The sequence below is a fragment of the Oratosquilla oratoria genome, chromosome 40, assembly GCF_046742065.1.
Source record: "Oratosquilla oratoria isolate Oo_2021 chromosome 40, ASM4674206v1, whole genome shotgun sequence".
Classification (NCBI taxonomy): domain Eukaryota; kingdom Metazoa; phylum Arthropoda; class Malacostraca; order Stomatopoda; family Squillidae; genus Oratosquilla; species Oratosquilla oratoria.
Genome location: NC_134816.1, coordinates 9,644,876 through 9,659,375, shown reverse-complemented (window position 1 = coordinate 9,659,375; position 14,500 = coordinate 9,644,876). Strand labels below are relative to the sequence as shown.

The window sequence follows — 14,500 nt, the reverse complement described above, 5'->3', positions numbered from 1 at the left end:
GTGAAGGGTGTCATATATGGAAAGAATACAGTAGATATAATTATGATAGAAGTGGAAGACAGAGATAAGAAGAGCAGAAAATTTGTGATAAATTATGTGCCCCCGAAAACAGCCTCATCGGAGGAGAGTGAACATAAAAGTATGTTAGAGGACACAAAGATAACATTAAATAAAATAATGGAAGATGGAGGAAGAATAGTTATAATGGGCGACTTTAATTGCAAAGAAATCTGCTGGGAAGAAATGACAGTAAAGGGTGGAGACGGCTCATGGGGAAACGCTCTACTTGAGATGATTACTGACCATACAATGACACAATGGATACAGGAGAACACCAGGTATAGAAATGAAGAACCATCGAGACTAGACTTAATAATTACATCTGAACCTAGAATAGTGGACAAGATTGAATATAAAACACCAATAAGTAAAAGTGACCACATATTGATTGAACTGGAACTTAATGAAGAAAAATATATCAAAAGAAATGAGCAATATAGAAAAGGAAGAATGATGTATGAAAAAACAAACTTTGATAAAATAAGAGAATTCTTTCAACAAGAAAACTGGGAAGAAATATACAAAGAAGAAACAACAGTGGAAGAGAAATGGAATATTTTGACAAAAATTTACAAAAAAGGAGTGGAAAAGTATGTCCCAAGACAAAAACAAGAAAAAGAATATGTAAAATGCTGGTACAACAAAAGTTGTAGGGAGTTAAAAGACAAAAGAGACAAAGCCTGGACCAGATGGAAAAAAGACAGAAGACCTGAAAAATGGAAAATATATACCGGTTATAGAAATGAATATGTACAAACGTGCAGAGAGGAAAAGAGAAAATATGAAAAAGATGTCATAGAAAAGTGTAAAGAGCAACCAAAACTATTCTACAGATATGTAAACAATAAACTGAAAAACAAACAAGACTTGGAGAAATTAAGACAAGAGGGAGTTGAATACACTGAGGAAATAGAAATGGCGGAAATTATGAACAAACATTTTAAATCGGTGTTTACAAGGGAGAACATACAACCTGAAGAGATTGAATGGAAAGAGAAAGTCCCCCCTATGGAAGAAATAGAAGTAACAAAGAATGAAATATTGACACATTTGAGTAATCTTGATGTCAGAAAATCGCATGGACCAGATGATATAGCAAACTGGATTCTGAAAGAATGCAGGAATGAACTGGCAGACAAAATACATAGCATACTAAACAGTTCCTTGAAAGAAGGAAAAGTTCCAGAAGATTGGAAAAAAGCAAATATACATACATACATACATATACCAAGGCTTTTTCCCCCTTACAAGGGAGGTAGCCAAAAAGGGAAAGGCATAAAAACACTCCCACCCATTTCATCCCTACATACACTCCACACCCCTCCCACCCTCCCTCTCATCTGAGCACCTCCTGGATGACGGGTCATCCCTGCACCCTGCCCACCGCCCTGGGTCAGAAGCAGTGTCGCAAGACACAGCACATCCACAGCAAGGCCGCTTCATTTAATCGGTGACCCCCCCTCTCCGTCCCCCCTTGCATATAAGGAGAGGACGGGGAGAAATCCCTTCGGGCTGCGTCAAAATTTACTCACACATACTACCCCCCCCCCTGCCCATTCTTCCTCATGCAATCACAACATCATCCATATACAACCATTTTCCACTCACCTCTGTCTTCCGTCCTCTCCCTTCCTTCCTCAACAGACATTCCCCTCTTCCCAAAAGCCCCCTTCACCCCATCCATCCACCTCATCCTAGGACGTCCCCTCATGTTCACTCCCTCCACATCTGCCTTCCATACCTCTTTTACTAATCTTTCTTCACTCATTCTTTCCATGTGTCCAAACCATCCTAATATTCTTTCATCAACCCTATCTCCCAAATCCTTTTTCACCCCTGTTCTCCTCCTCACCTCCTCATTTCTCACTCTATCCAGCCTAGTAACCCCCACCATACTTCTCAGACACCTCATCTCAAACACATTCAAACTCCTTCTCTCTTCTTCTCTTATGTTCCACGTTTCTGCCCCATACAGTGCTGTTGGCACAATCACTCCTTCATACAGTCTCCTCTTCGCATCCATTCCCAAATGTCTATTCCTCATTACACTCTTTAATCCACCAAGGCATTTACTCGCTTCTCTCAATCTACATTCTACCTCCACCTTCACTCCACCTTTTCCTGCTACACTTGCACCCAAGTATCTAAAACTATCCACTTCCTCCAGTCGCTCTCCCTTAATGTTCACTTCCAGTCTACTGCCACTTTCACCCCTTGTACATCTCATCACCTTACTTTTACCTACATTTATCTTTAGCTTTCTTCTATCACATACTCTCCCAAACTCTGCCACCAGCTTCCTCAATCCCTCCTCTGACCCTGTCACCAGCGCAGTGTCGTCCGCAAACAACAGCTGGCTCACCTCCCACTTTTCTCCATTTTCTTTAACCATCTCCAATCCCTGACCCACTACCCTAGCATTCACCTCTCGCACCACCCCATCCGTGTATAAGTTGAACAGTACCTATATATAAAGGAGGAAATAAAGAAGAACCTACCAACTATAGACCAGTCTCTCTAACAAGTACAATAGCAAAAATTTGTGAAAGAATTATCAAAAGTAGATGGGTAAAATATTTAGAAAAAAACAAAGTGTTAAATCCAAGGCAATTTGGATTCAGACAAGGACGATCATGCGTCACCAATTTAATATGTTTCTATTCAAGGCTAATAGATATAATACAAGAAAGAGATGGATGGGCGGACTGTGCATTTCTAGACCTAAAGAAAGCTTTTGACAAAGTACCACATAAGAAGTTGCTTAAGAAATTAGAAACTGAAGGAGGAATACAGGGAAAACTACTAAATTGGATGGAAGACTTTTTGCAAGAAAGAAAAATGAGAGTAGTGATGAGAAATCAGCACTCAAAATGGGATGAAGTAATAAGCGGTGTTCCGCAGGGAACAGTTCTGGCCCCAATAATGTTTGCTATATATATTAATGATATGGATGAAGGAATAGAAAGCTATATGAGCTTCTTTGCAGATGATGCAAAACTACTGAAAAGAGTGAAAACTGAAGAAGATTGTGAATCACTACAGAGAGATCTAAATATAGTACAGGAATGGAGTAGGAAGTGGGAGATGGAGTTCAATACAAAAAAGTGTAGTATAATGGAATTTGGAAAAAGCAAAAACAGAATAACAGGAGCATATAAATTGGGAGAAGAAGGAATAAAAAAAGTAGAAAATGAGAAGGACCTGGGAGTCATTGTTATGAATAATATGTCACCTGAGAAACATATAAATAAGATTTTTGGAGAAACTTATAATTTAATAAGAACAATCAAAGTTGCATTTACATACCTGGATGAAGAAATGGTGAAGAAAATCCTAATCACCCTGATAAGACCAAGATTGGAATATGCAGCAACGATACGGTCACCAAGTACAAAAAAATGTATGAAAAAACTTGAAAGAATACAAAGAGCAATTACAAAACTGGCACCAACACTCTCAAAACTATCATATGAAGAGAGACTAGAAAAACTTGAACTACAGACACTAGAGCAAAGAACAGAGAGAGGAGATTTGATAGCTATTTACAGAATCATGAAAGGCATAGAAATTACTGACAGAGAGAATCTGATAAAATGGGATGACAAAAATACAAGAGGACATGGAAAGAAAATAAAAAAAGACAGCTATAGAAGAGACTTGAAAAAGAACAGCTTTCCTCACAGAGTAATAAACAGTTGGAACAAGTTAGATGAGAAAGTGGTGTGTGCAAAAACAATACATGAATTTAAAAATAGTTTAGATAAAATGAGATATGAAGACGGGACCCCACGAGCATAGCTCCCCTTCCCGTAAAATACAACTAGGTAAATACATCCATAGCAAGGCAGCTTCATTAAATCGGCGACCCCCTCTCTCCGTCCTCCCATGCATAAAAGGAGAAGGGGAGAAATCCCTTTGGGCTGCGTCAAATTTTGCTCACACATACTACCTCACCCCCCCATCCCCCCGCCCATTCCACCTCATGCATCACAACATCATCCATATACAACCATTCTCCATTCACCCGTCTTCTGTCCTCTCCCGTCCTTCCTCAACAGACATTCCCCTCTTCCCCAAAGCCCCCCTCACCCCATCCATCCATCTCATCCTAGGACGTCCCCTCATGTTCACTCCCTCCACATCTGCCTTCCATACCTCTTTTACTAATCTTTTTTCACTCGTTCTTTCCATGTGTCCAAAACATCCTAATACTCTTTCATCAATCCTATCTCACAACTCCCTTTCCACCCCTGTTCTCCTCCTCATTTCTCACTCTCTCTAGCCTAATAACTCCCATCATACTTCTCAGACACCTCATCTCAAACACATTCAAACTCCTTCTCTCTTCCTGTCTTATGTTCCATGTTTCTGCCCCATACAGTGATGTTGGCACAATCACTCCTTCATACAGTCTCCTCTTAGCATCCATTCCCAAATGTCTATTCCTCATTACACTCTTTAATCCACCAAGGCATTTACTTGCTTTTCTCAATCTACATTCTACCTCCACCTTCTCTCCACCTTTTCCTGCCACATTTGCACACAAGTATCTAAAATTTACTTTTCACTTCCTCCAGTCACTCTCCCTTAATGCTCACTTCCAGACTACTGCCACTTTCACCCCTTGTACATCTCATCACCTTACTTTTACCCTCATTTATCTTTAGCTTTCTTCTATCACATACTCTCCCAAACTCTGTCACCAACTTCCACAATCCCTCCTCCAATCCTGCCACAAGTGCAGTGTCGTCTGCAAACAACAGCTGGCTCACCTCCCACTTTTCTCCATTTTCTTTAACCATCTCCAATCCCTGCCCCATTACCCTTGCATTTACCTCTCGCATTACCCCGTCCATGTATAAGTTGAACAGCCAGGGCAACATAACGCATCCTTGACGAAGTCCCACCTTTACCTCGAACCACTCACTCTCTCCATTTCTAATCCTGACACAAGCTCTACTACTCTCATAAAAACTCTTGACAGCTCCCAGAAGCTTTCCTCCTATCCCATATATCTGCATAACCTCCCACAGTGCCTTTCTGTCTACCCTATCATAAGCCTTTTCCAGATCCATAAAAGCCAAAAAAACATCCTTCCCCTTTCCTATAGATTTCTCACATATCTGTCTTACCCCAAACATCTGATCTACACAACCTCTACCCGTCCTAAATCCACACTGTTCCTCACCAATTACTCCCTCTGTTCCTCTCCTAATCCTCTCAATCAAGATCCTCCCATAAGCCTTCCCAACTACACTTAACAAACTAATCCCTCTGAAACTACTACATTCACACTTGTCCTCTTTTCCCTTGTAAAGTGGAACTATACAGGCACTCCTCCAGTCCTCCGGCACTCTACCCTCTCTCCAGCAAACATTAAATAACCTCACCAGCCAGTCCACCATCACTGTACCTCCTCTTTTTAGACATTCTGCATGGCATCCATCCAGACCAGGTGCCTTACCTGCTTTCATCATCTTAACAACTGCCTTCAGTTCATCCTTCCTTATTTCTCCTCCATTTTCCTCACTCATCACTCTCATTTTCTTAGCATTTCCCACTGCAACTATCTTTCCCTCCCTATCCTCCTTCACATCTAGCAACTCCCTAAAATATTCTGCCCATCTTCCCTTTTGTGTTTGTGTATTGGTTTGTGTCAGCAAGTGTTGTACAAGTGAGGTGGGCCCAGTTTTTGCACATATTGCACTGAACTGAGCCCTTTGTCTGTCTACTCAAAGTAATGGGTTTAGAGCATGTTGGGCATGTGTATTTTGATTACTACTACATGAATAAACAAAGGAGATAGGGTTGCTATAAATAGTCACAGTGAAACCTTCATATATCATGCACACACATTTTCTTCTTTTAATCATCTTCTGTTTTCATAATCCATGCATAATTGAATCATATATCAGGCAGTGTTAACACTTGCAAGTGAATATTAAACTTGCATTGAAGAGGTTAATATATTATTATTCTCCACCTCTTTTCTCCTATTGTTTTCTTCCCATGTATTTTCCTCAGTAGTTCTTTCTTACATGTACCAATGGCTATTTCCCCCCTTACAAGTGAGGTAGAAAAAAAAAAAAAAAAAAAAGCATAAAATTCACCCACCCATTCCATCCCCACATACTCCACTTCCATTCACCACCCTCCCTCCCTCTTATTTTGGCTCCTCCTGGATGACAGGCCATCCCTGCATCTCACCCACTGCAATGCATCAGAAATAGTGTAGCAAGACATAGCACATCCACAGCAAGGCCACTTCATTTAATCAGCGACCCTCTTCCCTCTGTCCTCTCATGCAGAAAAAGAGAAGATTGGGATCCCTTTGGACTGCAACAAAACATCTTTCACACATACTCCCTCACCCCACCCCAGCTCCCATGCATCACAGCATTGTCCATATACAGCCATTCTCCATTCCCATTCACCCCTATCTTCTGTTTTCTCCCTCCCTTCCTCAACAGACATTCCCCTCTTTCCCAATACCCCTTTTACCCTATTCATCCATCTCATCCTTGGTCGCTCCTTCATGGTCACTCCTTCCACCTCTGCCTTCCACACCTCTTTCACTAACCTTTCTTGACTCATTCGTTCCTTGTGTCCAAACCATCCTAATACTCTTTCATCAACCCTATCTCCCAACTCCCTTTCCACCCCGGTTCTTCTCCTCACCTCCTTTCTCGCTCTAGCCTAGTAACCCCTATCATACTTCTCAGGTACCTCATCTCAAACATTCAAACTCCTCTCATGTTCCATATAGTGCGGTCAGCACAATCGCTCCTTCATACAATCTCCTCTTAGCACCCATTCCCAAATGTCTATTTCTCATTATCCTTTTTAATCCACCAAGGCATTGACTTCCTTCTCTCAATCCACATTCTACCTCCACCTCCACTCCTCCCTTTCCTGCCACATTCGCACCCAAGTATCTAAAGCTATCCACTTCCAGTCTCTCTCCCTTAATACTCACCTCCAATTTGCTGCCCCATTCGTCCCTTGTACATCTCATCACCTTACTTTTGCCCACATTTATCTTCAACTTCCTTCTTTCACACACCTTCCTAAACTCTGTCAATAACATCCTTAATCCCTCTGATCTTGCCACAACCGTAGTGTCGCCTGCAAACAAGAACTGGTTATCTCCCATTTTTCTCCATTTTCTTTATCCATCTCCAATCCCTGGCTCATAACCTTTGTGCTTACCTCTCAAACCATCCCATCCATGTATAAATTGAACAGCCAAGGTGATATGACACATCCCTGGCGAAGTCCCACCTTTACCTAAAACCACTCTCTCTCTCCATTTCTGATTCTAACACAGGCACCACTACTCTCATAAAAACTCTTGACTGCTCTTAACAGCTTTCCTCCTATCCCACACATCTGTAATACCTCCCACAGTGCCTTCCTGTCTACCCTGTCATAAGCCTTTTCCAAATCCATAAAAGACAAAAAAATCCTTACCTTTTCCTAAAGCTTTCTCACATATCTGCTGTACCACAAAAATCTGATCCATGCAACCCCTATCTGTCCTAAACCCACATTGCTACTCACCAATTACTCACTCTGTTCTTCTCCTAATCCTCTCAATCAAAACCCTCCTATAAGCCTTTCCAACTACACTTAAACTGATCCCTCTGAAACTACTACACTCATACTTGTCCCCTTTTCCCTTGTAAAGTGGAACTATATATGCATTCCTCCAGTCCTCTGGCCCTCTACCCTCTTTTAAACAAGCACTAAACAACCTCACCAGCCAGTCCACCATCACTGTACCTCCCTTTTTTGACACTCCACATAACACCCATCTAATCCAAGTGCCTTAACCTCTTCACTCCGGGGCACATTGCACGTCTGGCAGCATTAGCTGCCCGACGTCCAATGTTGCGTCATAATAATCGCATTATAAAAAATAAAGTCAGTGCTCAATCGTTCGTTCTTTTTCACCCGTGAATTTTCATAACCATAGAAAATATGATGAAGCCAGTTTAGAGAGAATGGAGGTTACATAGGTACGACTACAATAAATATAATCAAGATGCTGACGTCGGCATCATTGTGTACCCACTTGCTCATCATCCTGCCTACGTAGGCATCACGGTATGGAAGTAGTTAACTGCTCTCATCATTTTAACAACTGCTTCCACCTCATTTTTCTTTATTTCTCCTCCCTAATCCCTCCATTAGAGGGATTAGGGAGAAAAGCCAATGTAATTGTATTGGGAGACCTTAATGCTAGGGTAGGAAACGAACCAACTGATAGAGTGATTGGGACGTATGGAGTTCCAGGTAATAATCGTAGTGGAGAATTGATGGTGGAGATGTGTCTTGAGAGTTGATGATAGCAAATACAGTGTTTGGGAAGAAAGTCAAGCATAAGTACACATGGGAGAGGGTGGTGGATGGAAGGGTGGCAGATAGAGCGTTAATGGACTATATAGTGGTGACCAGGAGTATGGTAGGAAGAGTTAAGGATGTACATGTTCTAAGGGGAGAGAGTGGGGGAATATCATATCATTTTCTGGTGAAAGGTAAATTGAGAGTGGAGAATAGGTGGAGAATGAGGAAAAGGGCAGAAGGTAAGAAGGTACTTAGAGTGAACTGCTTAAATGAGAAAGAAAAGGAGAAGGAGTATAAGAAGCTGAGGAGTGGGAGGGAGTGAAGGATAGAGTAGAACAAGGAGTAGAGGAAGAATGGGGATGGTTCATGGAGGGAGTCATAAGGTGTGCAAAGAAGAGATCTGAAAAGGAGCAGCTTCCCACACAGAGTGATAGATACTTGGAACAAATTTGACAACGAAACAGTGTGTGCAAATACTATTCAAGATTTTAAGAAAAAACTTGATGCTGAGAGATACAAAGACGGGTCACCACAAGCATATCTCTCTTCCCGTATGATACAACTAGGTAAATACATCCCAATCCTTGCCATCTCCTCTTCCTCTGCGCTCCTCCCTACACACTCCACTTCCTCCTAACCCTGATCCTCACTCATCTGTGCCCAAACTCCATACAGCAACCTACAACATACACAGAACACACATTATCTTAACCACTTCAATACGGGACTTAAATCTCGCGGGCAGCAGCCAATGCCAGCCGTACGACGTAACGAAATAATATTCGCATCATAAAATATAGTCGCCGCTTATATCGATCGTTCTCTCTTTCACCCGCGAATTTTGAAAACCACAGAGAATGGGATTATGGGCGCATTTGGGAGAATGTAAAAACAGGGGCGACTACAATAAATATAATCAAGACGCCGATATGGCAGCGTCGCGAATCCACTTGCTCCTCATGACGCCTACGTGTGCGGCACCGTATGGAAGGGGTTAAAACATAACATTAATGACATCAACACTAAAAACACTAACTCAAACACTTCCTCAACCAACAAAATATGCACACATCTATCATCCAAGAAACAAAACTACAACACTGCTCAGCCCCATAGCATCATCCCTGTTCTGCCATCTGTTGGCATACTATGTACTTTTTAATACCACTTTCTATAAACATGGTCTGAAATCTGAAATGGTCTGATCTATTTCCCTCATACCCTATGTTCTGGACCTAAAAGAACTATTGGGTGACAACAGCTTGTATAAAAGAAAATAGCTTGAGAAACTCATGGAACACAAAGCTTACCTATAAATGCCAGCATCTGTCCTGAGTGCACCATCTATCTGCAGCACACCGGCTTTTGGCTCTGTGTATCTGCAAGTTATAATAGTGTAAGTATAATATATTCTACATCCTAAAACTCCTTTAATAGCCACAAATACACCTCTCTTAATCCATCAATCGCTAATCACCACTTGTGAAGATGTTTGGGCTCAGGAGATAAACCCACTTTGGGAATTGGTGTTTTATGTCCTGGGCCAATTCCTGATGTGGACTTATGTCCTGGACCCAATGTCTACACAAGTGGTGGTTGGCAAGTGTTGGATTAAAAGACCTAGGTATTTCATGAAAGTGCAACCACAAAACTTGATATATAAATGAAAATATAATCAACAGTAAAATACACAGACACAGTTGCAAGAAGAATATTCACAATTCCACACATACCTATTGTTTTGAGGTAGAGGCTGGTGTTCACGGGTCCAAGACAAATTAGCTTGGGGTTTTGAGTCTATTTGGCACGAGAGACGCACGGGTCCTCCTTCCCGCACAGTCACATTGTGTTTGGGTATCATTTCAAAGTTGCGGCTCAAACCTAGAGAGAAAATTAAAAGGATCAATCAATTACTTCACTCTCCTAGTTCTCTCTTGGTAGAGACCTTCAGCCTCCAGGAAACCAGCCATGGTCACTGATTCAGGACAAAATCTACATAAAGAACTTCAACCCTAACTTCACACACAAGACAGCCTCCTTTAAGAAGGAAAAACTTAAAAAAACACGACCTAATCCAACAGAAAAAAATATCTAAGCAATTAAACAATAACACTACAAAACAAACAAAAACTGGGAAAACCCGACAAATCAGATGGAAAAACAGGAAAACTATTGAGAATAGAAAAAACACACCAAAACCCCAGAACTAAATCCCTCCTCCACACCCATGAAGCAGTAAGTGCAACACAAGATAAAATACCAAAACATCAATGCAACATCATCAACAAGCATTTCTCCAAAAATAGTTTCAAGCCCACCATACCAGAAAATAGAATGATTTAAGAAATCTATTTATATACATACATACATATACCAAAGGCTTTTCCCCCTTATAAGGGAGGTAGAAAGAAAAAAAAAAAAAAAAAAAAAAAAAAAAAAAAAAAAAAAAAAAAAAAAAAAAAAAAAAAAAAAAAAAAAAAAAAAAAAAAAAAAAAAAAAAAAAAAAAGGCATAAAAACCATTCTCACCCATTCCATCCCCAATAACTCCATTCCCCTCCATCCTCTACCTTCCCTCTTATTTTGGCACCTCCTGGATGACGGGTCATCCCTGCATCTTGTCCACTACCCTGGGTCTGTGGAGGAAGGACGGGAGAGGACAGAAGACAGGGGTGAATGGAGAGTGGTTGTATATGGATGAGGTTGTGATGCACGAGGTGGAATGGGTGGGGGATGGGGGGTGAGAATGGAGAAATATTTGACACAGCCCGAATGGATTTTTCCATCTTCTCCTTTTCTGCATGGGGGGGACGGAGGGGGGGGACAGAGGGGAGGGACGGAGGGGGGTCACCGATTTTATGAAGTGGCCTTGCTATGGATGTGCTGTGTCTTGCAACACTATTTATATACCAAGGGCTTATTCTCCCTTATGCAGGAGGTAGCCAAGTCAAAAGGTATACGCACACCTATTCCAATCCTATCCATCACCCTTTCCTCCATCTCATCTTAGCTCCTCATTGTTGAGGTGTCATCCCTGTATCCCTGGGTCAGAAGCAATGCAGCAAAATAATATCCACAGCAAGATCACTTCACTTAATTGCTGATCCCCCCCCTCTCCCTTGAGGCTATATCAAAATATCATTCACACATAACCACTCTACTCTTACCCCATCCCCAGCCCCCCTCCTTTCCTTGGTTGGGGTTTCATATTTTGTTCTTTTCCAAGTGTTTAGTCAATTTATTTTCAATAACTCTTTCGCATATTTTTGCAATTGTGCTTTAAGGGATACCAGTCTATAATTTGTTGGATTTTCTTTATTTCCTCCCTTATATATTGGTACAATATTAGCATTTTTCTAGTCTTGTGGTACTTTTCCTTCTTTGAGTGAGAAGTCAATTACCTTGTGTATTTCATCTGTGAGTTCATCTAAGCATTCCTTTAATATCCAGTTCGCTATTCCATGTGGCTCATGTGACTTTCTGACACTGAGTTTTCTTATTTGATCCCTTATTTCTTTCTGTCACCATTATTTCTTTCATTTTAGGGGATCCTTCCTGGTGACTATTATCCCACAATTGTGAGCTTTCAATTGTAAAAATACACTTAAAGGATGGAGTGATTGTGCCAACAGCATTTTATGGGGCAGAAACATGGAACATAAGTGAAGAAGAGAGGAGTTTGAAAGTGTTTGAGATGAGGTGTCTGAGAAGTATGATAGGGGTTACTAGGCTGGATAGAGTGAGAAATGAGGAGATGAGGAGGAGAACGGGGGTGGTAAGGGAGTTGGGAGATAGGGTGGATGAAAGAGTGTTGGGATGGTTTGGACATATGAAAAGAATGAGTGAAGAAAGATTAGTAAGAGGTGTGAAAGGCAGAGGTGGAAGGAGTAAATATGAGGGGGCATCCTAGGATAAAATGGATGGATGGGGTAAAAGGGGCATTACAAAAGAGAGGAACGTCTGTTGAGGAAGGATGGGAGAGGACAGAAGATAGGAGTGAATGGAGAAGGGTTGTGTATGGATGATGCTGTGATGCATGAGGGGGTGTGGGTGGGGGATGGGGGTGAGGAAGTATGAGAAATAAATTAACACAGCCCGAAGAGATTTCTCCCAGTCTTCTCCCTTTCTATGTGAGGGGACGGAGAGGGGGGTTTGCCAAATTAATGAAGCAGCCTTGCTGTGGATGTGCTGTGTCTTGCGACACTGTTTCTGACCCAGGGCAGTGGACAAGATGCAGGGATGACCCATCATCCAGGAGGTGCCCAAGATAGGAGGGAGGGTAGAGGGTGGAGGGGAGTGGAGTGTATTAGAGGTGGAATGGGTGGGAATGGTTTTTATGCCTTTGTTTTTTTTGGCTACCTCCCTTGTAAGGGGGAAAAAGCCTTTGGTATATGTATGTACTCCAAGTTTGACCAAATAAGGCAAGGAAAACATATTTTGAGATGTTTGCATCTTCACCTGTCTGGCATAGTGCCTCATAGCATCCACATATAACCCTTCTCCACTCACAGCTATAAGACATTCCACTGTAGCTCAAAGGCCCCTTCATTGCATCCATCACTCTCATCCTTGGTCGTCCCCTCAAGTTCATTCCACCCACCCTACTTTCCATACTCTTTTTGCTAATCTTTCTTCACTCATTCTCTCCATGTGTCCAAACCATCCCAATATTCTTTCACTAGCCCTATCTGCCAGCTTCCTTTCTACACCTGTTCTCTTTCTCACCTAATTTCTAACTCTATCCATCCTTGTAGCCCCTACCATACTTCTCAGACACAAATTTGGGAAGCTTGTCAGCGAGAAAGACCCCCTAAAGTGAAAGAAATAAAGATAACACAGAAAGAAATAAGAGACCAAATAAAAAAACTTAGATGTTAGGAAATCACATGCACTGCATGGAATTGCAAATTGGATATTGAAAGAGTGTATAGAGGAACTAACAGACAAATTATACAAGATAATAGATTCCTCACTCAAAGAAGGAAAGGTACCGCAAGATCGGAAATATGCAAACATTGTACCAATATACAAAGGAGGAAACAAAGAAAATCCTACAAACTTCTGACTGGTATCCTTTACAACCACAGTAGCAAAAATATGCAAAAAGGTGATCAGGAACAAATGGATCAAACACTTGGAAGAGAATAAAATACTAAACCCTAAACAATTTGGCTTTAGAAGTGGAAGACCATATACCACAAACTTAAGATGTTTTTACTCAAGATTAATAGAAATAATACAATAAAGAGATGGCTGGGCAGATTGGGCCTTCTTAAATTTGCAGGTGTTTGACAAAGTACCACATAAAAAGCTAATAAGAAAATTTGAAATAATAGGAGGAATACAAGTTAAGCTACTGGAATGGATGAAAGATTTCTTGAGTGGGAGGAAAAAGAGAGGTACTTAGAGACAAGAACTCGAACTGGGAAGATATGATAAGTGTCGTCCCACTGGGCTCTGTTTTGGCTCCATAAATGTTTGTCGTATATATAAATGATATGGATGAGGGAGTGAAGTGTTACATGAACTTCTTTGCAGATGATGCCAAATTACTTAAGAGAGTAAGCACAGAAGAAGACTGTAGATCGCTACAAGAAGAACTAGATAAAATATGGAAATAAAGTCGGAAGTGTGAACTTTAACATTAAGAAATGCAAAAATAGAATATTGGGTCAATATAAAATTGGTAGCAAGGAAGTCAAAAAAGTCAACTCAGAAAGGGACCTTGGAGTAATTATCTCAAGTGACTTGACACCTGATAAACATGTCAATAAACTAGTTGGGGAGACTTTTAACTTATTAAGATCAATGAAAGTGGCCTTCGACTACATGGATGAAGAAATGGTAAAGGTAATACTAATTACATTGATAAGGCCTAAACTGGAGTAGGCTACGACATTATGGCACCTAGTACAAAAAATAAATAAATAAATAAATAAAATAAAAAAAAATAACTAAATAAAAAAAAAAAAATAATAATAATAATAATAAAATAAAGAAATTAGAAAGAATTCAAACAGCAGCGACAAAAATGGCACCTACACTCTCAAATTTGACATACAAAAAAAATTGGATAAGTTACATCTACCAATGCTG

General features: G+C 40.8%; 1 protein-coding gene across 6 annotated transcripts in view; it reads right to left on the bottom strand.

Moving 5' to 3' along the window:
- Positions 1-14,500, bottom strand: part of LOC143020634 (protogenin B-like) — an 862,265-nt gene that overhangs the window by 282,696 nt on the left and 565,069 nt on the right. For all 6 annotated transcript variants that reach the window (XM_076177127.1, XM_076177126.1, XM_076177129.1 and 3 more), the window contains 2 exons: positions 10,140-10,287; positions 9,717-9,785 (listed from right to left, as the gene is read on the bottom strand). In XM_076177127.1, coding sequence (XP_076033242.1) covers positions 9,717-9,785; positions 10,140-10,287 — 217 coding nt within the window. The remainder of the gene's footprint in view (positions 1-9,716; positions 9,786-10,139; positions 10,288-14,500) is intronic.